Below are 27,314 nucleotides of genomic sequence, written 5' to 3' on the forward strand. Positions count from 1 at the left end.
ATCTAAAGAAAAGTTGTATGAGTGGCTGACGGATAGCAGGGCACGTAAATGGACATCTTTCGTTCGCCTGAAGCGAATGAATTTTACGCCATCATTGAGTAGTGTTCTCTGCTACAAACACTTCGAAGGTGCATGCTTCCTCAACCGGTCTGCTTACGATCAAGGATTTGCAAAAAAAGTAAGTGTGATTTTTGGATAGACGACTGATGACTTTGTCAAAGCAGAGCTGCCAACTGTTGTGGAACAGTGCTTAATTTGTAAATCATAAGGTGCCGGAACGCAAAGTACATATGACAGCGCAGGGATGACGGCATGTGGACAGGTCCCGGAACATATAGCCCGAATAGGGAAATAGAAAGGAGAGGAGTGAATGATGGCTTCCTTCACTTTATTGTGGCAACAGTTAAATAACAAATAACAAATATAACAGCGGACTGCTGCAACATGCGACCGCCAACTTCGCTCTCACGCCACACTTTTCTTCTCACTTCCCGCTACGCCACCACTCTGCTGTCCGATGGCCCCTTCACGGGCCCGCAGACAGTTACGGACATTACATAATACAGAAAATGTTGCTGAAAACAAAACGCAAATGCCATGCTGTGGGACTTTCCTTTTTTTTTTCTTTTCTATGTGCTTCTCTGACTTGTTTTGAACCATCTTCCTTCTTTTTTTAAAAAAGACAGTAAATGCAACAGTCTTTTTGGCATGTTGAAATACCGTTTGATCCTGGCTGCTTGCTCCCAAGATGCCACAAAGTTTTTTTTTTTTTTAATGTCAGGAGTGTGATTTGTTGGTCCAGCTTCTCAGTGCACCATTATTATTTTATTTTATACTGTAATGTCGTAACTGCGTGTAATATTCTGATATCATGTTTTTCGAGGTACCCTGAAGTGCACGCGTTACTCTTGTTTTGGTCACGTGACGCTGGAGTGTGATAGAGAGGCACAGGCTCTACCTATCGCTCCGCACAGCCTGCCGAGAGCCCCAAGCTGTGTTCGTACTGTTAGCTCCATGTGTAAATAAAGAAACAAAGTTGTCAGCACGTCGAGTGTTCGATACCTTTGTCAACAAAAAGCTCATAACAAGACACTATGCACGATCCGTTTAAGAGACGCTGGGACTGGAGAGCTGTGAGTTGTAGGAGGCAAGGGGGAGATGAGGAGAAGCAAAACTTTGCGGTCGAATGTGGCGGCAGTCCGCTATTATTTTGTTTTCTTATTGTTGCCACAATAAAGTGGAGAAAGTCATCAACGACTCATCTCCTTCTTTCCCCCCAACGTTTTTATATTATTATTTTGTATGCACGAGAGCTGCCGTCTGATTATTATTTTTTTAAACAATGTCATCATATAGACAAAAACATAAAATTATGTGCAAATGCCTGCATCTTCAAATCATGAAAATAATAACAGTCTATATCTTACCAATCTTGTAATCTCGATGGGTCTTGTCTCCATTCCATGTCAGGTAGTCTAGGCACATTGTTTGCATCCTGATTAGCGTCTGGCTAATACATGTGAGGTCCAACATGAAATTCCAACCTCCTCTTCTTCCTCCAACTCTTCAAAAACTTGGATCTCCTCCCTTGTGTTCGATCTATCGTTTATATCCAGGGGTGCACATAATGTTTTCGCCCAGGTTCTCAGAGGAGGACCTGGAGATGTGACTTGGTCCTCATTGAGCTTGAGAGCCGACCCGCCTGATGCGATAAATTTATGACAAGCTTTACTTAGAGCCAATTAACTTTAATTAATTATATTAACAATTAATGCTTGATTAACATCAACTGGCACAACAAAATTGGCATTACTTTGAAGTGAAATGTAGAGAAATAAAAATAAAAGCACCAATTCAAAATAAAGGGCATTATGCGGCTCCCACATTAACTCCAAGCCTTTTTAAAAGTGGGATGTCCTCCTTATAAGACCTCATTGAACGTGCATGTTTAGCTTTGTAAAATGCGAGCAAAAACACGTTTGTCAGTGCATGTCGCTGTTCATTACCTTTATTCCGCGACTTGTCCATAGAGCGAGTGGGGTCATGTCTGACATCGATAGTTTGCTTAATTGCCACATGCTCTCTGTTTTTTTCGTGCTTTTCAAAGTTTGGATGGCTGAAATTCTTTGACCCTACATAAAATGCGCTGCTCTTATCAGCGACATTGGGATTCTCGCGGCACATTTTGTACCGCATTTCCGTGCGAGCATCATTTGCTTCCAGCCATGGTACCTCCTGTAGCCACTTTTCAGCAAAAGTCCTTTTTTTTGGTAGCTCCGGTGACGTCTCTGTTGTCTGTCTGTCTTTTGACGGGGATAGGGGAACACGGAAGTAATTACTCAGTGTGGCCTGCCTCCTCGACATTTTGAGAAGTTATTTTCTCGTGTCCGCCGCAAGTACAGTGGTCAGCCATCAGTACGCAAAAGCGTATGGAAGCCGTTGAGGGCCAGCGTGTTTGTCTACGTCCAGTACGCATGCGCGCATGCGGACCACTTATGTGCACCCCTGCTTATATCGCTGTTTGAATCATTGTTTGAAGGGCTTTGAATGGCGGCCGTATGGAGCTCTGCCATCGCTGTTCTCGGTGTGACGTATCACTTCCTGGTTCGTCCCCTTTCAGGCTCGAACTTCGGAAACGCGATTATTTTGTCAAATATACATACAACATATAAATTATTTTTTCATGCTTTATTTGTTGGACAATGTTTAATTACTTTAATTGTCACCCTATTTGGCATGTTATGAAATTACTTCACATTTGGTCTTTAAATGAATTGTATCAGCTATGCACTCAATACGTGGTCGGGAATCCTTTTGCAGAAATGACTGCTTCAATGCGGCGTGGACGCAATCAGCCTGTGTCACTGCTGAGGTGTTATGGATGCTTCGATAGCGGCCTTAAGCTCATCCACAGTGTTGGGTCTGGTGTCTCTCAACTTCCTCTTCACAATATCCCACAGATTCTCTATGAGGTTCAGGTCAGGAGAGTTGGCAGGCCAATTGAGCACAGTAATGCCATGGTCAGTAAACCATTTACCAGTGGTTTTGGCACTGTGAGCAGGTGCCAGGTCGTGTTGACAAATGAAATCTTCATCTCCGTAGAGGTTTTCAGCAGATGGAAGCATGAAGTGCTCCAAAATCTCCTGATAGCTTGCTGCATTGACCCTGCCCTCGATAAAACACAGTAGACAAACACTAGCAGCTGACATGGCACCCCAGACCATCACTGACTGTGGGAACTTGACACTGGACTTCAGGCATTTTGGCATTTCCTTCTCCCCAGTCTTCCTCCAAACTCTGGCATCTTTATTTCCGAATGACATACAAAATTTGCTTTCATCTGAAAAAAGTACTTTGGACCACTCAGCAACAGTCCAGTGTTGCTTCTCTGTAACCCAGGTCAGGCGCTTCTGCCGCTGTTTCACACACGCTTGTGCACGGTGACTCTGGATGTTTCTACTCCAGACTCAGTCCACGGTTTCTGCAGGTCCCCCAAGGTCTGGAATCGGCCCTTCTCCACAATCTTTCTCAGGGTGCGGTCACTTCTTCTGGTTGTGCAGTGTTTCATGAACACACTTTTTCCTTCCCACAGACTTCCCACTGAGGTGCCTTGATACGGCACTCTGGGAACAGCCATTTCACTCAGAAATTTCTTTCTGCGTCTTAGCCTCTTGCTTGAGAGTGTCAATGATGGCCTTCTGGACAGCAGTCAGGTCGGCAGTCTTGCCCATGATTGCGGTTTTGAGTAATGAACCAGGCTGGGAGTTTTTTAAAGCCTCAGGAATCTTTCACAAGGGTTTTGAGTTAATTCATTGATTCAGATGATTAGGTTAGTAGCTTCTTTAGAGTACCTTTTCATGATATGCAAATTTTTTGAGATAGGGATTTTTGTTTTTTCTTGACTTTTTTGCCAAAATCATCAATATTAAAAGAATAAAAGGCTTGAACTACTTCAGTTGTGTGTAATGAATCTAAAATATATGAAAGTCTAATGTTTATCATTACATTACAGAAAATAATGAACTTTATCACAATATGCAATTTTTTTTGAGGACTAGTATCTAATAGCGTACCGCACGCAGGCTATTTATAGACCGTGACGTCGCATCATAAATTGGAAGTAGGACATTATATACACGCTCTTGCATGCAAACCATTATATTTCGGCCTTCTTTCTCCAGTAATCTTTCAAAAATTGACATGCCGATTATTCACTGCTACTATGGAATTTGTAAAAACGACTCTTGACATTACGACATATAAATGATACTTCATACTCTCCCGGAGCCACAACATGTGAAGAATGGAGCTACTATGCAGCGGACGTCTAAAAGACCAGTTTAACCCCAGCAAAGGGAAGCTGTTCGCATTTCATATGCAGTAAACGTTTTGTTTGGGCCAAGAGGTAAGCCATTTTGATATTTTGAGTTATTTTTTTCACGTGGCGTTTTTTGTGCTGCCGTCTGACAATGAATGACCTGAAAATTTTTTTTAAGTGGTATCTGACTGCTACCGTTGTTGCCTTTTCTGTTGTAATGAAACAACTTTAGTAAGGGGGAAGTGTAAATAAATGAATAGAATTAAGATTCGTTATTAATGAAAAAATGAAGTGTTGGTTGGCTGTCAACGAGTAGCATTTGCGATCGCTACACAAAACAGCAATGTCCCCCAAAAGAACGGTCAGAGACGTAAGACAACCAGGGGATATAATTTATAAGAAAGATGGGGCTTATGGTAGTAAAAGATAGATTGTTGAAACAGGAGAAAGTCATTATCAGTGGTGTAAGAAAAAGGTGTCGATAAAAAAGTTAAGGGAAGCTTAGGTCGGCTCGTTTTTTTCCGTCTTTTTCAGCCCTCGACTCTCAAGCCATCTGTTTAACTGAACATTTGTATGTTCTTCCATATCTTTACCAGTGAATTTGGCACCAGGGACATCATTTTCGGACAAAATTGGTAGGTTTAGCTCTGTAAACATCTCCGTCGTACACTATTCCCATTCATTTTCTTTTGGGGACAAACAAGAGCTTGTCCCCGCTTAGCTAACAGCAGAGCCACAGAGGCTAACATCATAAATATTAATGAGCGGAAGTGACGTGTAGCGTGCGGTACCCCCAGTGGCGGACTTGGCAATTTTAGGGCTTGGAGGAAATATGTTCTGGTACACTAGGGCTGTCCTAAACGACAAATTTTCTCCTGATTAGTCAGCCGACTAGTTTTACGATTAGTCGACCAATCTAACAATTTTCTTTTTTTTTTTTTACTAATTTAGCAATGACATTTTTTTTTACGCTTATTAATTCACACAACCATTTTGGAACACTTAAATTCTTTATTGAAGTACAAATAATCATGTAAATAACAATAATTAATCACAAATAAACAATGAGGTTAAATGCTAATAGCATTTACTAGTGCAAAAGAATGGAAAGTAAACAAATTCAGAACACTGACTTTGCCTTTCCAACATTATTCAAAACAAGTCTTAAAAAAAAAATTCTAGCATTATTATAGTATACTACTATACTGTATATAATAGTAGTATCATGATTATAATAATTATTCATTGCCAGTCATATTTGTCATAAAGAGTGTCATTTGAAAGCTATTCTTAGTGTAGAATCTGTATTCTGTAGTATTTACTCTACATATTATAATATTAATTGTTATATGACGAACATGACATGCTTTTATTTTGAAATGTTCACCGGAGGTACGTTCGCTAAACTGCTAACCGAAAGCTTTACACTCCGTAAAAAAACATTCTTCATCATTGCTTGTGGCGTCACTAATAGATTTTTTTTTTTCAGTTAGCAAATGCTGTTAACCAGCTGTTGGGTGTTATTGTATGACTGATTGGAACTGTACTGCATTGTTTCGCCACAGGGTGTGCTGTCGTGTATTTTATGTTCGGTGTGAAGAACAAGAAAGTTAAAAGAAGCATTAGCGGCCTGTTCTCAACTTCTCCCTCACTGCACTTTGACTCTCATCGAGAGCACGTTCGCTCATGTGTTCGAAATAAACGATAGCCGACGTGCAAAGTAGCAAGTGAGCTGTAAAAATAGCGAGCTTAGTGGCATGAAAAACGCGGGAGAGCTAAGTGAAGCTAACGAACAGCTAAGCGGAGCTAAGCGTTGCTAAACGGAGCTAAGGGAAGCTAAAACGGCGCTAAATGAAGCCAAGCGACTGATACTCAGTCCGTCGTCGTGGAACAGTCTATTGTAGTGCGTGTGTGTGTGTGTGGGGGGGGTGATAATATAAATGCGGCATTCAAATGGCTTTCTTTTTTGTTTTGTTATTTGTTTGTTTGGTATGGTGACATAATTATACATGACGAATAGTTGGGGTGCTGCTGGCTCCGGTGGCCCAAGCTCTTGCTCATTGGGGCAAGGGCAGCTGGTTGGGGGCCCACTACTGGTTGGGGGCCTAAGTCGATCGCCTACTTCACCTGAATAGTAGATCCGCCGATGGGTACCCCATTCCCAAATTTAAATGTGCAATTGTTTCGGTGTTGTACTTAAACGATCTACCAAAACACCCTCCCCAGACACCAGGGGGTGCTGTAGCACCCTCAGCATCCCACTTCCAATGCCACTGTTTCAAAAAGTCCCCTGTAATTACAGGTAAAGAAACGCACTGACAGCACTGTATTTTCATTTTTATTTATGAAACTCATTTATGAAACTCAATCTCAAGACAAAAAAAAAACAAAAAACACTGCTACAGAGAGTTTAGTACAAAGCAGGCATCAACCGTCATCTCAGCGAGGTCACAACTGGAACCATATTTGCACACCTGCTTCATACTGGAGTGTTTTTTTTTTAAAAACATTGTCCTTTCAAATTTGGTAAGTGCGGCAGCATTCTGATGAAAATCAAACACCATACAAGAAGATACTGAAGTAAACTTTAAAATGGAGGAATGTCTGATAGTTCACACAAAGTCATGAACAACCCAATTATATACTACAATCATAGGCGGAGATCGAGGGGGGTGGTGGGGGCAGTACCCCCCCGGTAGCCGAAAAATGTCATTGCATGTGATTGACTTTCTTGTAAACCAATCTAAAGGGGAAGTTCACAATTTTTGACACAAGACTTAACAAATTCCATGCAGTTTGTTAGTTATTTGTTAGTTTCGGGGCCCCGGAGTGGCTAAGCTAGCGCCAGTCAATAGTGCCGGTTTAGCATACCAATAAAACAACATGTGCACGCATGAGAATCACTGATGACCCATGCAATCAATAGTGTTTGTTATGTTTTCAGGATAATGTTAATGTCAATAATTGTAGAATGAACAGCAACATTTGTAATCCAGCAGCTCTGCAGGGAACAGGCTTTCTAGGCAAGCAGGGCGGCGTGATACTACATTTTTTTCACCACTGATTTTATTTTTTTGTGAGAACAAACGGGACTCCCCAGCAGATTGAGCACAAGAGCCGAAGTACTCCTCTCTCTATATATATTTAGTCCTGTTGAAGGAAATGAATTTTGGCTGTTTGATGTGACAATGTTTTGGCCACACGGGTATTTCGAACGAACTGCATTTTAAATAGTGTACCGCACGAATGCTATTTTTAGACCGTGACGTCGCATCGTAAAGCGGAAGTAAAGTGGAAGTGGGACGTTATAGACCCGCCCTCGCATAGAAACAATGTTATTTCTGCTACTTTTCTCCGGTAATCTTTCAAAAACATAAATGCCGATCACACATTGCTTTTTTGGAAGTTGTAGAAACCACTGTAGACATTACGGCATATGATGGCTGTTTTCTTCATACGATTCCCAAAACCAAAAAATGTGAAGAATTAATCAACTTGCGTGGACGTTTAATGGCAGCTAGATGAAGCCAGGGTGAAGCCATTCACATTTCATATGCAGTAAACATTTTGTTGGGTTGGCATGCTCCTTCAGAGGACAAAGAGGTAAGCCATTTTGATATTTTTAACTTATTTTTTAGCGTGGCGTTGTGCCGTGCTGCTTCTGTCTGACAATGAATGACCTGAAAAGAATGAAAATGGTATCTGACTGCCACCGTTACCTCTTCTGTGGTAAAAAAAAAAAAAAAAAACTTTACTAAGGAGGAATCGTAAATAAATGATAGAATTAAGATTTGTTATTAATGAAAAAATTAAGTGTTCGTTGGCTCTCAAGGAGTAGCATTTGCGATCGCTACACAAAAATATCAATGTCGTTGCCCAAAAGAACGGTCAGAGACGTAAGACAACCAGAGGATATAATATATACGATAGGCAGAGCATGTGGTGGTAAAGGATAGATTGTTGAAACAGGAGAATGTCATTGTCAGTCGCGTAAGGAAAAGGTGCTTCAGTCGGATCGTTTTTTCGTCTTCTTCAGATCTAGACTCTCAAGCCATCTCTTTAACTGAACATTTTTTAAATGTTCTTCCACATATTTACCAGTAAATTTGGTACCAGGGACATCATTTTTGGACAGAATTGGTAGGTTTAGCTCTGTAAACATCTCCTTCGTACACGATTTCCATTCATTTCCTATTGGGGACAACCGGTAGCGTGTCCCCCCCCTTAGCAACATTAGCTAACACCATGAATAATAATGAGCGGAAGTGACGTGCAGTGTGCGGTACACCAGTTCTTTGACTGTGTTGGATCTGTTAATATCGTTTATTTACTGGCATGCTAAGCAGGCACCATTGACTTACATTAGCTTAGCCACTCCTGAGCCCAGAAACTAACAAATAACTAACTGCACAGAATTAATTGAAATCAACTCCACCGACTAATGAAACCACTAACTCGAACATTAAACCTAATGTCAAAAATTTCTTAACTTCCCCTTTACAATAGACCTAGCCGTTAAAATGTTGTCTATGAAAGTTGTAAGGCAATAAAACAACACAAATGATTGAAATGAATAATATATGGCGGAAAACACAGACAAGTCTGAAAAAGCAGTTTGTGCTCTTGCACTCCTCTTTTAAAAAAAAAAAACTGCTGTATTTAAGCCAAAACGACTGTTGTGTTTGATAGAACAATATGTCTATACGCTGCCACAGCAGATTCATGGCGCATTGAGCCCCCAAACTATTTTTTGATTTGTCCGTTTTACCCTGAAAACCCCCAATTACAGACGTCGCGCAACCGCTTTTGTTTCAACCCAGCCATAAAACAAAGATATTTATTATTCAAAATGTCTGTCGTTTTTAGCTTAGAATCATTGATGTCTCATATTTCGTTTGAAAAAAATATATATATATACTTTAAAAAATTATTCACTCGCATAATTTAAACAAATTATGTCACAATGAAAAAAATGGCATCTGTAAAAAGGTCACAGATATCTACCTCATAACTATCGCTTAATTGTATTTTTTTTGTTACTGTGGCATTTTCTCCGATAAATCTGGACCAATCCTTGATGTCTGCGATTACTGCATGGCGACCCTTGTTATATTACCATGTTTCACCCATAAAATCCTACAAAAATCCGGCTTTGGTCATTCACATCTGTGTCTTGACACTCGATGATACATGCTACATGGAGTTTTTGGATCGAAACAAGGTAAGTACGCGATAATATCTCGTTAGTGTCATGGCGTCTGTAATTCTGCTCTAGCATGCTCTCACCTCCAGATAGGATTTTGCCGTTTAAAAAAACATAAAAAAAAAAAAAAATGCCCTCCTGCTCAAAATTTTCTTCCCCCAGAAAATTGAGATTTTAAGCTTTCCAATGATGTATCATTCATGCATATCGGACAATTTTGAAAGTTGGCCAAATTGAGGGTCTCAGAGCGGAACTTCAAGTTGCCTGAGTATTTTCCGCCATATATATTTATATATATCATATTGTAAGTTAATTATATTGCTGACACTGCGTTTTGGGGTCATCAACATGTTTTGCCCCCCCCCCCCCCCCCCCCACAAAAGTCAAACTCCGCCTATGAATACAATGAATCCACTGTTAAAATAAAAAAATATTTTTGATTCTCATAATGCTTAAAATGAGCAACTCAAAGTGTGCAGTGACCATACAAAGTATTTCAGTCATTCCAAACTGCCCACTTTTTTAAAGCGTCTGCAGTGCGATAATGACAGTTTCAGTGCAAAAAGACTACTGCCACTTTTGATGTGAATTTAAGCATATACACCTACAATGAGGTGATGTTTATTATATTCATTTGAACTTTTCTTGTCGAGTTTCGAAAGTTGTTTTTGTACGAGTGTTCTACTGGCACGGGAATCTCGTCAAGAGAGCAGTTTTGACACATCGAATGCAGCATGGGAGCGAGGAAGCGGTCAATCTGGGAGTGTGTAGACGGACGGCGGAGGTTCCAGAGTTGGCGTGTTGCTTCAGTCATTAATCAGAGCCAGAATCATGCTGCGGAAACACACGCCGACCATACGTTTTAATGCATGTCTGTCACTTTCCAGTCGGTCAAAACGTCATTTATGGTCTCATCTACCTGTACAAATAGATGAAGAAGCAAAGCAGGTGGTAGCCGAGTTTGATCATGGCCTCCTTCATGTGGGACTTGAGCTGCCCTCGATTGTGGATTTCTGTGGGGTCAAACACGCCCATGTTGCCCATCGGGACCTTCACGTATCTGGAGGAATAACACAAGGTCTCAACATTGGTAGGGACGATATGGCATAGCCTTCATGTACACTTTTTGCTGGGTACGGGACATTCTTAATGATCAATGCAAAATAAATAACGTTTATGTGTATTGGTTACGCCTACGGCATTCAATTCAAGCCTTTGTTTTAAAAAATATAACTTAAGAATCATTTTGAAAACTTCCAGATGAAATGTCTGGGTTTTATTAGCAAATTTAAATTGCATTATTTGAACATAAATTATATTAACATACACAGTAAATACAAGCTTGTTAATCATATCTTAACTATCCAGGAATACAAAAAAAAAAAAAAAAAAAAAAAAACATTTGTTTTAAGACCACCCAACATTGTCTAAATCAGTGGTTCTTCAGAACCCCACAAATATCACATGTTGATTCACCGAACCCTTTGGAATTAGAAAATAAAGCGATTATTTTAATATCTAAGCTAGCAAGTTTATAATTTAGCAAATTCCCAGTCAAAATTCTTCTCATTTTGATAGCTTGTTTTATAAACAGGTCAAAATTTAAAAACACATTGCCCATTGGTCTGTTGTTTTCCCTCATATCAAGTGCAAGTCAACTTTCCACTGAGCAAACCAGTTCCTCCTTCCATCAGATCGATGATTAGCATTTATAAGAAATGGATTAGCCTGTAAATTGGGCGCAAACCAAACTAAAACCTGGTCTAAAAAGCCTAAATTTAATCAATGTATGAAAATAGGGCTCTGCGTTTCTTTACCTTCGCCGAACCCCTGAGGTTCGATCGAACCCAGGTTAAGAACCACTGGTCTAAATAAAGATTTTAAACGTAACTGAAAAAACTTCTTTGTCAGGGAATAACAAAAATGGAGCTGTCTTTAGGGTAAAACACTACTGCTTTTGTCCACAAGCACAGCCAAACTCAACAAAAAATGAAATATCCTGTGGGCTGCTTTAAGACCACATAAATAAAATAAAAAGTAACATTGGGGAGAAGGGGGTAAAACTCACTTCATTACATTTCTCACAGTTTAACAGTAGGAAGCACATACCGCAGCAACACTTCTCTCTAAGCAGCTTCCTCCTCGAGGTTTGCAGGTTAGCAAATTGACACAATTTAATGTTATGCCAAGTCTGAAGCAGGTCGAACTTTGAGTAGCAAAATTAGCGGTGTGCGTAGACTTCATAATGGTATTGACCAGTCAGATTCGACCTTCACTGTGCCACGCTTTCAAGGAGGGGGCCATCCCACAATCCGCTTCAATTATTCGCAGTCGGTCGCAACGACACATGTAGCAATCCAATGCCGGATTTATGTTGAAAAAGTACGAAAGCTGTACAGCATACAAACAGGAAGGATTGTCTCAGGAGTGATTTGTTCAAGGATTCAAGGTAATTATTATATATATATTTTCGTTTTTTCACCCCAAAAAAAAATTCACGTAAAAAACTTCGTTGTAAGGCAGTCACCACATTGACTGACAGACTAGCATCGTACTTCGACATATTTACCTAAAATAAATGCTAATTGCACTTTTTTTTTTTTTTTTTTTGCTTTTCGCTAAGAATCGAGACTGTTTTACGTCCATATGTATATAGAATTCAGGGATTTAAGCATTTATTCACAAGAATTTTCAATGAAAAAAGCTCTTTGTCTGTGATTCCACTTGGTCAGCTTTGACAGCCACTCCAACAATGCAGGCCCCCTATTATTAAGCCCCGCGTCCCGTCAATATCATTATGAATAGAAGTGAGAATCTTTGGGCACCTAACGATTCGATTGCGATTCAGAGGCAACGATTCGATTATAAATCGATTATTGATGACACCCACAAACCCCCCAAGTTATTAGCTGCTTTCAATGTTTCGTACATTAGTTACAAAAATTGTACAAAAAGCCTCTCAGGCTTAAATAAACAACTATTTCAGTATCAAGTTCACAGTTCAAAACAGTAGATAAAATATTCAAGTCCCCATTCTGTATCAGCAGCTTTAAACTACATTTAATTAATTTAATGTTGTGAATCAACAGTTAAAGTTGTTAAAATTGCTCCCATTATTCCACAATTTCCCTTCTGTCTACTTTAGACATGTGAAAGTTTTATAACTATTTTAAAGATAGTTTCAAGTTAAGATTTTGCCGATTTAGGAGTATTTTAGATAAAAAGTTAATTAAATTCGCTACAACAGAGCCTTCTAGAGAAGTCTCCTGCTTTAAGATGGTGGCTGTTTCCAACGCCGGCAAGTCTGTCATTTCGCATCTAGTTTTCAATACATGTGCTGCTAACGCCATTGAGTCTATCATTTTGTATCTAGTTCTGTATACATATGATATCTATTACCTATCGTAACATGATATGGACGTAGTTTGTAGCGGCTGTCGGCAGCAGTCAGGTATTATTGTTTTTTTATCTAGCGGCATGAGTTGAGCCAGAGCCGTGAGTTGAGCATTGTCATTAGCCGGGTAATGAGAAGCATGATGTTTACTCTCGGGATGCGGTCCGTCCCTCATTGCGTCCCGAAGATCGCGCTGACTGTGTTTTAGTTCTGCTTTACTTGACATATTTCAATAATCGGAATTTGGATGTTTGTGAATCGTTCTCGAATCTTGCACGGCCGAATCGCGAATAATCTAAGAATCGGAAATTTCGCACACCTCTAATTATGAAGTCTATGTGGTGTGTTCCCCACTTCCACAACATTGACGTCTCTTTACATTTTTTTTCAGTGGTTGCTGCTGGCTGAAAAAAAAAATCTAATATTCCTAATATCTCTATTATCTGGGACGGGTTGGGGGACGGGTATCGATAAGCATCTGCTTTTCCCGTCTTTCCTTTGTCTGTCATCGTCTTTCTTTCGGGCAAAATTCCACACTCTGAAACTGTCAATGATTTTGATGATGATGACAATGACAATAAATTCATTCATTCATTCATTCATTCATCTAATGTCTGTGTATGGGGGGGGAGCCATCAAGTGAAAAGATGTACATGTAAGTCTGAACATAATGAAAATAATTCACTTAATAATGGTGGGGTCAATTACAACATACGGGAAGACAATCTAATGACCTATATAACTGAAGTCATTATATAACGCAAATAAGATTGCTTAAAAGTTGGTGGGGACAATTTGAGCATCCTGAAAAGTTGGTAATGTTTTGTCCCTACCGTCCCTATGCAAACCTACGCCTTTGGAATAACAAGGGAGGAACCGAGTCAGCAAACTGCCATCATATGCTATGAGTGGGAACCTCTGGGTAGCTCATGATACAATTTGCGCTACATCATTCTAGGATATTCTACAAAACAACTAATAAACATAAAAACAAGCTCTTTTTCATCCTCCTGCTGTGAATGAGTTTATCAGTAGTAGACATCCAATCCGTTTGAAGTGGAAGGGATGGTAGCGAATGAACGAATTGGATGCCTATGGCTGTCAGTGGCAGCCAATGCCAGGCAATTAGTTCATTTTGGGGCAATTTTCACCTAATTTCCTGCTGATTTTCCATCACTTCCTTTTCTTTTTGGGGCATTTAAATGTCACTTCCTTAAAATTTTAGTAACTGAAAAGGAATTGAATCAAAAATGTCTCCAAATAAATAGGAAGTGAGCCAAAACAACAAAAAGTAACCTGTATCTGCCCTAAAATGAAACGGAAGTGACCTTTAAATGCTCACAAGACTGGCTGTGAATACTCCGATTTCAGTGCCATTGACGGTACTTAGACGTCCAATGCAGTCAAATGAATTGTATGTCAGTTGCAGCCAGTGACCTAACGTAGACGCTATTCTAATGGAAGATTTTGGTTGCAACCTGGTGGTTCCTTTTTCAACAGTGGGATCTTTTGAAAAACGATACATTGATTCTTGCTGGGAGCATATCGTTAACCTTTTAGGCTATTAAGTATTGCAATAAATCACCTTTTTGATATACTGTTACACCCTGTCATAAACGCAGTTTGAACATTGATTTCTAAATAGTGTCAAGTAAGCCTGTCGCAATATGCAATAATTCCATTTATCGCGCGATATATAAAAATGGAGGCGATAACTTTTCCGCTGCGATTTATCGCCTCGCGTGCACGTGTGTGTGCGCGTGCGGCAGACGTGCTGTTAAAAGTTCGTTACCAACTGCGCAAAATGCATCTTCGTTCCAGGTCCGCCAAAAACTAGCGCCAGAGCCAATTGTTCCCATTATATCCTATTGTTCAACGTATACCGGCCGCGTCAGTGCTCCGGAGTGACTGTGGACCATCTATGGCGCGCCGGTGTTCGGCCATTCCTTACTACGCGGCGAAACGTCTACACAATGCTCAGGGCGCTTGCGCATGCATTCACACGCATGCGCACATCTGTTAGAGGCGGCGATTACTCACTATTGTTGTTTTTATTTAGTTATTTAGAACCTTTTCACAGCCTCAAAGATACTTTTTGCATGTATTACCCTCTCATACTTTTAACCATTGTGTTTTTTTGTGTTAGCTTTGAAGCAGTTGACCACATTAGTCACGTAGCGTGTTTAAACCGTCCTTATTTGATATAACTACATTTAAGTATTTTCTGCAGGCATTTTTTTAGTACCTTATTCCTGTATGCATCTAAACAAAACAAGTTTAGAGCGCACGGTAGTACTTTAGGTCTCAAATTCGACTAATGTGGGACGTTTCGCCGATGTAGCATATTTTGGCAGAACACCGGTGTTGTTGACGTGCGGGCGCTCCCGTCAGGAGTGACATTTCACGCGGGGCGGCTATTTTTCGGCATAACGCTGGATATTTACAATTAAATCCGCCAAAACATTGTTACCGACTTGGCTGCTACGAATAACCTCACTTTGACAAAGAACAGCTGAATGAAATTACCGGTAAGAGCGCTGTGCTTCAAACTCGTCCTGTATATGAAAGCCCTCATATGCTGGTGTTGTGTAGTAATGAGCAGACGTGACTTCAGCGGCGCTTGCTAACTTTTTTAATGCGCGCACACACTAGATATCATGAAATGGCAAACTAGATGTGCTACTTCCCATGCCATTGGCTACGTGAGCCCAGAGTGATTATGGGACATGTAGTCCATATACTACATCGATGAATTCTAAACTGTCATTTGTCACATGAGATTAAGAAGGCCAAATCAATCCATACCAGTGCCTATAGATAATGTTGCAAGTATTGTTAATTCAGTACGTGACGCAAATGGATTCGGACCATAAATAGGATGTCTTGCTCATGTAGTAAACCTAGCTACTAAGAGAGCTGTAGCAATCAACGGTGTGCCCTGCCTCACTTTACAAACAGTAAAGATTGTTCTCAGCACTTTTATGCAAATTTTTTTCATATCAGTAAGAAGTAAGCACATAAATATTATGCACTAAAATGCATGTTTATATGATGGCAATTTAATTTTTGCTCGTTAGCAAAAAAAAAAAAAAAAAAAAATACAATTGTTTTTTGTTTTTTTACAGAGCATTAAATGTATTGAATCGGATCGAAAATCTTGTCCCTTGTATCAAAATTCGTACCGAACCATGACTTAACTGTATCATTGCATCCCTATGGAACACCATTGCAGAAGCTATGACGGGAAATTTTTTTCTAAATGCTGAAGTTGTTAAGTGCATTTTTTTTTTTTTTTAAACACATTTTATTTATTCTGTGTTTCTGTGCGGCATAAATATTGTTGTTTTTTACTTAAGAGGTATGGTCTATTGTTTTTAGTTGTGATTTCTTAAAAAGTAGATTTGAATTTAAGAGTAAATATCGCGTTTAAATGGGTGTACTTCATCTATTAATATATACTGTATTCGCACTGTGTTATTGTAAAATGGTTTAAAAAATTGGGGGGGGGGGGGGGCGCAATAATATCGCATATCGCAATAATTTATGAGAATAATTATCGCACACTAAAATTTGTTATCGCGACAGGCCTAGTGTCAAGTGTTTTCCAAGAGGTCAAAATACACTTTTTCTCCTGACTAACAGTAGTTCAATTTGGCCTTTAATTACATCAAAGAGAAAATGTTTCCCCATAGGTAGTCAAGAGGATGTCGCATAATAATTAACAAGAATATGTCTGCGTTTATGTCAGTCCAGCTTTAGTCGGACTATGAATCGCACAGTGGTCAAACTCTGTTGTTGGTCAACTAATTGCTTTACAATAGGTACACAGGTATGAAAAAGTATCTGAACCTTTGGAATTTCTCACATTTCAGCATAAAATGCTAAAAATAAATAAAAAATAAAATAAAATCAAATGTGATCTGATCTTTGTCAAAATCACACAGATGAAAAAACAGTGTCCGCTTCAACTAAAACCATTCAAACATTTATAGGTTTTTATATTTGAATGAGGATAGTATGCAAACAATGACAGAAGGGGGAGAATAAGTAAGAGAACCATCACATTGAATATTTTGTGGGAACCCCCCTTTGGCAGCAATATCTTCAACCAGGCGCTTCCTGTAGCTGCAGATCAGTCAGGCACATCGATCGATCAGGGCAAATCTTGGCCCATTCTTCTCTACAAAACTGCTGTAGTTCAGTCAGATTCCAGGGATGTCTGGCATGAATCGCTGTCTTTAGGTCATGCCACAACATCTCAATGGGGTTCAAGTCTGGACTTTGACTTGGCTACTCCAGAACGTGTTGTTTTGAAACCATTCTGAAGTTGATTTACTTCAGTGTTTTGGATCATTGTCTGGTTGCAGCATCCATCCACTTTTTAGCTTCAACTGTCTGATGGTTTTCTTGCAAAACATGCTGATAAACTTTCTAATTAATTCTTCCATTAATGATTGCAAGTTGTCCAGGCCCTGAGGTAGCAAAACAGCCCCAAATCATGATGTCTCCTCCACCATGCTTCACAGTGGGGATGAGGTGTTGATGTTGGTGAGTAGTTCCATTTTTCCTCCACACATGACGTTGTGTGTTACTCCCAAACAATTCAACCTTGGTTTCATCACTCCACAAAATATTTTGCCAAAACTTCTGTGGAGTGTCCAAGGGCCTTTTTGCGATACTAAACAGGCAAACAATGTTTTTTTTTTTTTAGGCAGCAGTGGCTTCCTCCGTGGAGTCTTCCCATGAACACAAATCTTGGCCATAGTTTTACATATAGTTGATGTGTGCACAGAGATAAGTCTTAAGCAGATACTCTAGGGTTCTTTTTTTTTTTTTTTACCACTCGTGAGTATTCTGGGCTGAACTCCTGGCGTCATCTTTGGTGGACGGCCACTCCTTGGGAGAGAAGCAACAGTACCAAACACTCTCCATTTGTTGACAACTTCTCTGACTGTCAATTGATGAACATCCAGACTTTTAGACATGGTTTTGCATACTTTCCCAGCTTCATACAAATCAACAATCCTTGATGGCAAGTCTTCAGATCAGCTCTTTTGACCGAGCCATGATGCATATCAGACAATGCATGTCATCAAGACAATTCTTACCAGGTGTGTGTTTTATAGTGGGCAGGGCAGCTTTAAACCACTCATCAGTGAGTGGGCAGACACCTGACTTAAATTGTTTGGCAAGATTGCTCATTAGGTCTCCTTAGGCAGAAAGGTTCACTTACTTATTTCTCCCTATCCTCATTCAAATATGAAAACCTGTAAATGTTTGGGTGACTTTAGTTAAAGCAGAGACTGTTTTTTTCATCTGTGTCATTTTGACAAAGATCACATCACATTTTATGGTGATTTTATGCAGAAATGTGCGAAATTCCAAAAGGTTCACATACTTTTTCATTCCACTGTAAATGTATAGTATTCAGAGAGTATGCGTTTTGGCCGTTATAAAATGCTAGTTTTGTTTAAAACTGACGTTAATGGCATTGAATTAATTTTGAGCTGCCAACCCTGAGTCACAATGGATCGGACATCTATCACCGTCAATGTCAGTCAATATGATTCGCGTGGTCTTCAAACTTGGTTGGAGGTTGCATGATGGCCAGAGGGAGCGTTTAAATTTCCATTTAAGCGATTGGTCAACAAATAGCCTCAAAATTAACCAATACAACACAAATCATTGCTTCCATCTCCATCACCAAGTGGCACCATTGCCACATTAATATGAAGACTCTAATAGGCATGTGTCGGTATGAGATTCTGACGGTATGATAACCTTAAGCAAAAATATCACGGTGAGCTGTCTTGGCATGCTAATTAGCCACGTTATCTCCCTCGTTAACAACCTTATGTCGTAATATGTTTTACCACGGCTAGACATACTAAACACACTGGAGTTAACTCTTGTAGCTGGTGGGAAATAGGGCTGTCCTAAACGACTAATTTTCTCCCGCTCAGTCAGCCGACTATTTTTACGATTAGTCGGCTAATCAAATTCCCCCCCCCCCCCCCCCACTAATTTAGCAATGAAATTTTTGTTGACACTGTGGAAGACTTAAATTCTTTATTAAATTGCAAATAAACACGTAAATAACAATAAGAAATCACAAATAAACAATGAGGTCAAATGCTGATAGCATTAACTAGTGCAAAAGAATGGAACGTAAGTAATAGATTCAGAGCACTACCTTTCAAACATGATTCAACACAATTCTTAAAACAAAACAAAAAATCTTGCATTAATATTACAGTATACTACTATAATAGTATTATAATAAATATTCATTGCCAATCAGATTTTTCATGCAGAGTGTGATTTTTAAGATATTCTTAGCGTAGAATGTGAATTCTGAAGTATGTGGGATTAACTCCAGAAATCGTTATTTATATGACGAACGTGCTTTTATTTTGAAATTTTTGCCGGAAGTACGTTTACTAAATTGCGAACTGTGAGCTTTACCCTCTGCAAAAAAAGCACTTTTCGTCATTGAATAGAATAGTAATAGAATTCCCCCCCCCCCCATTTTTTTCATTTGCAAATGCTGTTAACCAGCGATTTTTCATGTTTGAAGTGTCAACTTTTAACCGCAAGTTTGCGTTTTGGAGAAGACTGCCAATGTTTTACAGCAGGCTAAAGTAGGTTGTCTTTTTTTCCCCATTAGCCTCAATGTAGCAATGCTAAAGTTTACGGTGTTTAATCTTATTTTGTATGTCTGAACTTTAATTCTACGGCATGTTGATGACCAATAAACATCTGTGAAAGGAACTGGAGTCTCATATGCCATCAACATGCACGCACAAATGTATGCACGCACGCAAACGATAAAACACAGTCGTGAAAATTACCGCCCTCATTTTTATTTAACGTGCGATTAATGAACTCATTGCATATCGCGATAGGCTTAGCAACTTCAATAAAACATGTCGTTGGTTAGTTAGATGGAATTACGATCTGCCAGCTTGTTGTCTCCTGTCTGTCATCTTCCAAAATTACAACTGGATGACTGCGCTTTAGGTGTTCATTCACAGCCCACGTGCAACCTGGTATGCAAGATTGGCATTGAACAGACAGGACAAACCAGTGTACCCTCCTTTGCTTCGTTGAAATAAATCAATGTTTTTGGCCACCCTGGTGTGCTTTTTTGGCTTTATGCCGCTTTCCCCGCTTGCATACCGAGCGTCATTCTCAACTTTCCACGCATATATATTTTTTAACCCTTCATTAACCGTTGACAGTATGTTGTCCTCGTCTACACATTTACGTCATCGATGACGTCAACTACGTCAGGACATCTCTAGTCTAGACTCAAATAGTTTTGTCACAGTGAAATTGTTTTCTGTCTTACGCAGTACTCCAGACTTGCTTATCTTTAAAAAAAATAATATCTACAGTATATATTATTATGGCTCTGTGGTAGAGTTGTTGTTGCCCAACCCAGGGATTGTGGGTTCGATTCCCCGCCCTGGAAATCTCGCCCAAGAATTCTTGAGCACGATACTGAACCCACGTTGCTCCTGATGCTGCGTCATTAGTAGGTAAATGAGCATACTTGATGGTGGAATGGTGTTATGCCATTGTAAGCCCATTTAGAATTACCGGTATTTTAATGGCGGCCGATCGATCAGGTCCGATCACGTCATTTTCGAAGTATCGGAATCGGCAACAAAATATCGGCCATGCCTTTTTTTAATATATATTTTAATTAAATCATTTTCTAATTGTATTTAACGTTACAGACATAACATGTTACACTCATCCAGAGTCTTTAGTTTAGGCTTAAGGTAGAGTTATCATTAATATCCCAAAGACAGCGGCATTTCCTTGATTGCTAAATGAGTAAGGCTACAGTGTTTAAAGCTATTAATATTTGCGCTGTACAACTCTTACACTCATTGTCACACTCGCTCTGTTGTGACACCATTTTACCTATAAAGAGAGATAAAAAAACAGTAATAATTGAGTAGGGTGCATTTTGACAACCCATACCTCACTTAACTAATCCATGCTACCTCACTACCTATGATTAGAAAAGTAAAGGTAAGCATTGTGGGGTACCAAGGTGACATTAAGTCTTTGTCTTTATACCATAACTTATTTCCCAAAGCAGAGATGGTATATCCATTGTTAGCATGACTCACAGTCATGGTTTTACTTCCCATCATGGTTCTTTCCCATCATGCCTTGGGGCATGCTGCAGTATTTGAACTGAAAGCTCAACAAATACACTTAGATGGCAGTATTTAGTCACAATACACAAATTCCCAAGTCTTTCTATCCGTGGATCCCTCTCACAGAAAGAATGTTAATAATGTAAATGCCATCTTGAGGATTTATTGGCATAATAAACAAATACAGTACTTATGTACTGTATGTTGAATGTATATATTCGTCCGAGTTGTATTCATTTTTTTCTTAATGCATTGCCAAAATGTATATGATCGGGAAAAATTATTGCGAATGATCAGAATTGAATCGGGAGCCAAAAAAAGCAATCGGATCGGGAAATATCGGGATCGGCAGATACTCAAACTAAAACGATCGGGATCGGATCGGGAGCAAAAAAACATGATTGGAACAACCCTATTAAAATTAGTAATATAAATTAAGTATTTTAGCATGTGAATTATTAAAGGGAACCACGGGTAAAAAGACATGTATTTCTTAAAAGATAAATGTTAGTACGAGTAATAATAATTTGATTTTAAAACCCCTCTTAATGTTTTCGTTTTAATAAATTTTGTAAAATTTCCAATAAAAAATTAACTAGTAGCTCGCCATAGTTGTTGACGTCACAGTGCCACGCTGCTTCATAGTCACTCTAACTATGTAAGGTAGTGATTTAAATGCACCACAAGGTGTCAATGGCGAGTTTTACATTGATAAGACATCAAGCCAATGAGAGCATTTTGTCCCTCGACTGACGACGTAGCTCCCCGGTTTTTTTTTTTATTTGTTCGTTTGTTTTTTTTTTAGACTGGGTCTATGGTGATTCACGTTCATTTGAAGGTTGTCTTCACAAGACTCCTGAAAATGGCTCCCAGCATCATAGTTTTTGTATTGTGACTGAATATTGCCATCCAGTGTATTTGTTGCACTAAACGAGTTGCTAAAATGTTTAAATATAGTTTGACCAAAGTGAGTAAGTTTTATGTGTATTTTGCGCATCTATTTTGATTGTGAATGCTAGTTCTCTTTGCATTGTTGTGTTAACTGTGTGAGAATAGGGCCTCAGTAATACAGATTGAAGCACTTTTCTTCTTGGTGACATTTTTTGAGAGGTATGAGTATTAGTTTTGAAGTATTTTTACTATATGATACTTATGTGTGTTGTGAAAGAGTTGCCGAAGCTTATGCTAATAAACGGCGCGGTACGAGCTACGAATCTGAATGCCTGTGTCCACTCACCTTTCTCTTTCAAACTATGGATTAAAGAAACTACAGCGTCAGTCAAGGGAAAAAATGCATTCATTGGCTTGATCGCTAATTATTGTAAAACTTGCCATTGACACCTTGTGGCATATTTAAATCACTATCTTACATAATTAACTCATTCACTCCCAGCCATTTTCACCGGAGCAACCCCCTTCGCTCCTTGCCATTTTACTGGATTTTGACTGATTTTGCAAGGCCCACAGAAAATTTTGTTCCTTTGCTATAGACCCTACTCACATGACGTCACAACCATGCCTCCCCGCCACATTGTCCGTCAGCTTGTCGGGTTTAAGCATTACCGCTACGTAAATTCCTCCTATTATGGCGTGTTTTTCTGCTCGTCAACATTAATAATCAAAATGGTGAAGGCGTGTGTGGCGGTTGGTTGCAATAACAGAGAAGATAGACCAAGAGACTTGAAATTCTACCGTATTGCGAGAGACCCGGAGAGGAGAGCGAGATGGACTGCTGCAATTCGACGAGAAAACAGATTATGTAGTAGTCATTTTATTTCTGGTAAGATGCATTTAATATATATTTAGAGGGTTTTGGGCAGACAACCACAATTAAGATCATTGCGAGGCTAATCGTCGACAACATACTGTTTCAAATTCAAGATGCTTATTTCTTCCACCATCATTATTTTTTGAATAATATTTAGCTGGTACCAAGTGAAAGAAGTTAAACAGGTGTGTCCAAACCTTTTGCAAAGGGGGCCAGATTTGGTGTGGTAAAAATGCAGGGGGCTACCTTGGCTGATTTACATAGAACAATATATTTAAACAAATTTTAGCAAGCCCTTCTGTGAGTCACATTTGCCTGATCATTTTTTTAATTCATAATTTCAACAATCTCGTCTTTGTGGCGTTCTCTTTCGACACTCGGGCTCTTGCGAAATACTGCTGCTGTGAAATTAAACTAGCTTCAGGTTGCTATAATTTCTCACTGCGTATCTTCCCTGTGATGTTGTCGTACATGTCAGCGTGTCTTGTTTGGTAATATTGCGTCACATCGAACTCTTTGAAAACAGCAACTGTCTCTTTGCAAATGAGGCAAACACAGTTGTTGCGTGTTTTATTGAAGAAATAGTCCAATATCCACCTATCCTTGAAGCATCGGCCATCGCAGTCAACTTTTTTTTTTTATTGATTGTCGCCATTTTAGAAAATTAGAAGTAAAGGGTCACACGGGGTAATGTTGCTTAGAGTGCTGCTCTTAAAAGTTTTTCAAACTTTCGTGAGAATAGGCCGATTTTGTGTGGACAAGATAGTTGTAAATATCAGGGTAGCAGATGTCAGGCAGAGAGGGCGAAGACAGCGGGTCGAAAAATATCGATTTAGGCATCAAATATGGATCTGGCGAATGGATAGACTGAAGCTTTTCCACATAACGCTTTTTATGCATAGCATCCAATGAGTTTACAGCGTCTGAAAGCACCGGGGCTTCCATGAATTGCACTATTAATTGCACGACAAATTGAAACCATTGAGAATACGGATAAACACTGACGGACAATATGGCGGCCGGATACAGCGACACGTCATTCTGTGACGTTGGTGAGTAGGGTCTATATAAACATGGAACCCACCAAAAGAAAGATTAGACTCTCTTGTTTCAGCAGGAAAAAAAGTTATATCTTTTTCCATTCTTTAGAAATCAGCATTAGAAAATAGCTTAGTTTGAGCAATTTTCCCATTTCTGATGAAAAAACAGAGAAATCGAGCTATTTGTAAAAGCATACATTTCAAACATAACTTTGACTTTAACACAGCTAATTCTTGCTTTTGTGATAACCCAAACATCTGAATAATGTTTTCCTTCTATAAAATAACATAACGAGAAAAATAGAGCTTTTGATAGCAAAGTAACAATTTATTTACACATAACTAAACTATTGAACTGAGAGATGACGCTGTTGTGGCCGGCGCGGCTGGGGTAAACTTTTCCCTCATCACCGTCTGTCTCATCAAGATAGATTTTTAATCTTTCTTTGACAATTGTGTTGTTTTCTTTCCAAAACACTCCTCCAGTGTCGTTTGCCTTTTGTTTTCCATCATTCTCCACATTTTTCTCACGCTTCCTTTTTCACAAGGTCCCTCCAACTTCTGTTTCCTGACTATTTCTCTTCACCTCACTTCCTTTCTTGGTCATAGATGAGTTCTTACCAAATGCGCTACTGCCCTCCAGTCACCAGTTTTATTGCTTTAAAATGGGTTTTAAGCATTGTGCAGTTTAGCAAAGTTGCATCACAGCCTAGAGAAGCCTATTGTCAAATAAAAAATTAAAAAAAAAACGTAAAAGATGTATGAATACGTTTTTGGGACACTGAAACAATTAAAAATAGAACGTATTCATACGTTTTTGGGAGCAAATGAGTTAAAGAGTGACTTTTTTTTTTTTAAGAGTGTCAGGTGGAATTCTGGCAGCGTGGGCCTGTGACGTCACCGCCCTTCGACGTCAACAACAATGGCGACCTACTAGTTAAATTTTTTTTTTTACAAATTTTATAAAAACGAAAACATCAAGAGGGGTTTCAATAACAAATTATAATAACTTGTACTAACATTTATCTTTTAAGAACTACAAGTCTTTCTATCCGCGGATCCCTTTAAAAAAATGATGGGAATGTAACTACATCACACAAGTAACCAAATATTACATATATTCTAATGAGACAAAAGGGCAATAGCTCAGCTTTTACATCCTTAACTAATGGTTTGCAACAATTCTAATGTCCAAAAGAGTGCCTACCTGTAAATGTCCCAGGCTGCTACAGGGAGATTGAGGAGGAAGATGAACCAGTGAGTGGAGATCAACATCAGCATGGTGGACAAGCACTGTCCCACTATCTCTGGTATCACCCACTGAACACAAAAAACAATTTAACTTCATTTTAAATTCAGTGACAAGCAAATGCATAACCACATGTACATGGTATGAATTCAATTCCACACTAACAAGCAAAAAGTTTGGCTCCAGAAGAAACATTCGAGACTTACTTTGTTGAGTTTGGAGCAACATGCTCTGGCGTTGATGTAGTCACATTCCAAATCCGACAAGGTAATAATCTGACGTTTAGGTCAAGGTTGTGCAGAGCAATGGAAATGTAAAACATTCACGTTCGCTTAAAACAACTTCTGTTCCATCGTGAATTGTATTCAAAGCACACACGCCTCGGATATACAGATATAGCAAGATGGCTAAGGGGTTAGCATGTTCGTCTTTCCGCCCATTTTGCAATCCATAGAATTTAACACACACGCATTTTGAACTCCGTACAGTTCCATGAAGGGGCCTCACGCAAGAGGAACTACACACGTGAAAGGATACAAAATAGACCGCCAGGAAAATCAGTGCACAACAGTCGATCAGTGACAGAATGAACACGGCGGCGTCCATTTTTAGTACTGTGGCTGGACCTGACCAAATAGTGCCCCCTTGCGGTCGGAGGAGACAACACAACCTGGACATGGCATTTTCCGGAAAACTTCACCTACAGCTAGGCAGAGGTGGGTAGAGTAGCAATTTTTTTTTGACTCAAGTAAGAGTAGCGCTACTTCAAAATAATATTACTCAAGTAAAAGTAAAAGTAGTCATCCAAAAAATGTACTCTAGTACAAGTAAAAAGTATTTGGTGAAAATTCATTCATTAATTCATTTTCCATGCCGCTTTTCCTCACGAGGGTTGCGGAGGTGCTGGAGCCTATCCCAGCTGACTACGGACACTAGGCAGAGTAATAATAATAATAATAATAATAATAAATTTTATTTCTAGAGCGCTTTTCAAACCACACAAAGACGCTTCACAAGAGACATAGAATCACAAGACGATGAAAAAGGTATTAAAAGGATAAAAGATTAAAAGCACAATAAAAAGAAGTAAAAATATAACAGAGCTAGGGGTTATGGTGGGTAAGAAAGACTGAACAGGTGTGTTTTCAGTCTGGATTTGAAAAGTGATAGGGTAGATATGAGATAGAGTGAGGATCAGGGGGTAGGGAGTTCCAGAGCTGGGGGGCACACTGACTAAAAGCTCTGGAACCAAAGGTGGAGAGGCGGACACGGGGGACGGAGAGGGGAAGAATAGTGGTAAAGCGAAGTGGACGAGTTGGATTCTTTAAACGGAGTAGATTGCAAAGATAGGGAGGGGCCAGGCCATGGAGTGTTTTGAAGGTGATGATGAGGATCTTGTAATTGATTCTTTGTTTGACGGGAAGCCAGTGAAGTTGACGGAGGATGGGGGTGATGTGGTGTGTTGCAGGGGTACCGTACCAATGATGAGGCGTGCTGCTGAGTTCTGGAGGAACTGCAGTTTCTGGAGGGACTTGTTAGGGAGACCGAGGAGCAGTGAGTTGCAATAATCGAGCCGGTAGATTATTAAATTACAGACCAGGGTGGAAGCGGTATGGCGGGTGAGAGAAGGGAGGAGACCAGAAATGTTGCGAAGGTGGAAATAGGCTGATCTGGTGATGCTGTTGATACGTGACAGGAAGGAGAGCGTGCTGTCGAGGAGGACACCCAGACTCTTAACCTGAGATGAAGGAGAGATCAGTACATTGTTGATGGTAATAGAGAACTTATGGACATGAGAGAGCATTGCGGTGGTTCCAACTAGGAGAACTTCTGTTTTGGAGCTGTTGAGTAGGAGGAAGTTAGAGGACAACCAGGAGTTAATGTCATCTAAGCAGAGGGTGAGGGAGGAAGGTGGGAGGGAGGTGGTTGGTTTTGAGGAGATGTAGAGCTGGGTGTCATCCGCGTAACAGTGGAAGTGAATGTTGTGTTTGCGGAAGATGGAACCGAGGGGGAGAATGTAAATGATAAGGAGGAGCGGCCCGAGGACAGAACCCTGGGGCAAGCCGGCGGAGACAGGGAGGGATTTGGATTTATGGGGGCCGAATTTGACGAATTGTGTGCGGTTGGACAGGTAGGAAGTGAACCAGGAAAGGGGTGTGTGGGTGATA

At 39.7% G+C, this 27,314-nt stretch overlaps 1 protein-coding gene across 1 annotated transcript; it reads right to left on the bottom strand.

The window, feature by feature from the left end:
* Positions 1 to 5,487: 5,487 nt before the first annotated feature.
* Positions 5,488 to 25,797, bottom strand: cnih4 (cornichon family member 4). Its single transcript, XM_057835204.1, has 5 exons — positions 25,684 to 25,797; positions 25,353 to 25,421; positions 25,105 to 25,217; positions 10,441 to 10,581; positions 5,488 to 10,355 (listed from the first exon to the last, which is right to left on the bottom strand). The coding sequence occupies exons 1-5, from the start codon at positions 25,750 to 25,752 to the stop codon at positions 10,328 to 10,330; spliced, it is 420 nt and encodes a 139-aa protein (XP_057691187.1). The 5' UTR covers positions 25,753 to 25,797; the 3' UTR covers positions 5,488 to 10,327.
* Between the last annotated feature and the right edge of the window lie 1,517 nt (positions 25,798 to 27,314).

Source organism: Corythoichthys intestinalis, chromosome 4, assembly GCF_030265065.1.
Source record: "Corythoichthys intestinalis isolate RoL2023-P3 chromosome 4, ASM3026506v1, whole genome shotgun sequence".
Taxonomy (NCBI): domain Eukaryota; kingdom Metazoa; phylum Chordata; class Actinopteri; order Syngnathiformes; family Syngnathidae; genus Corythoichthys; species Corythoichthys intestinalis.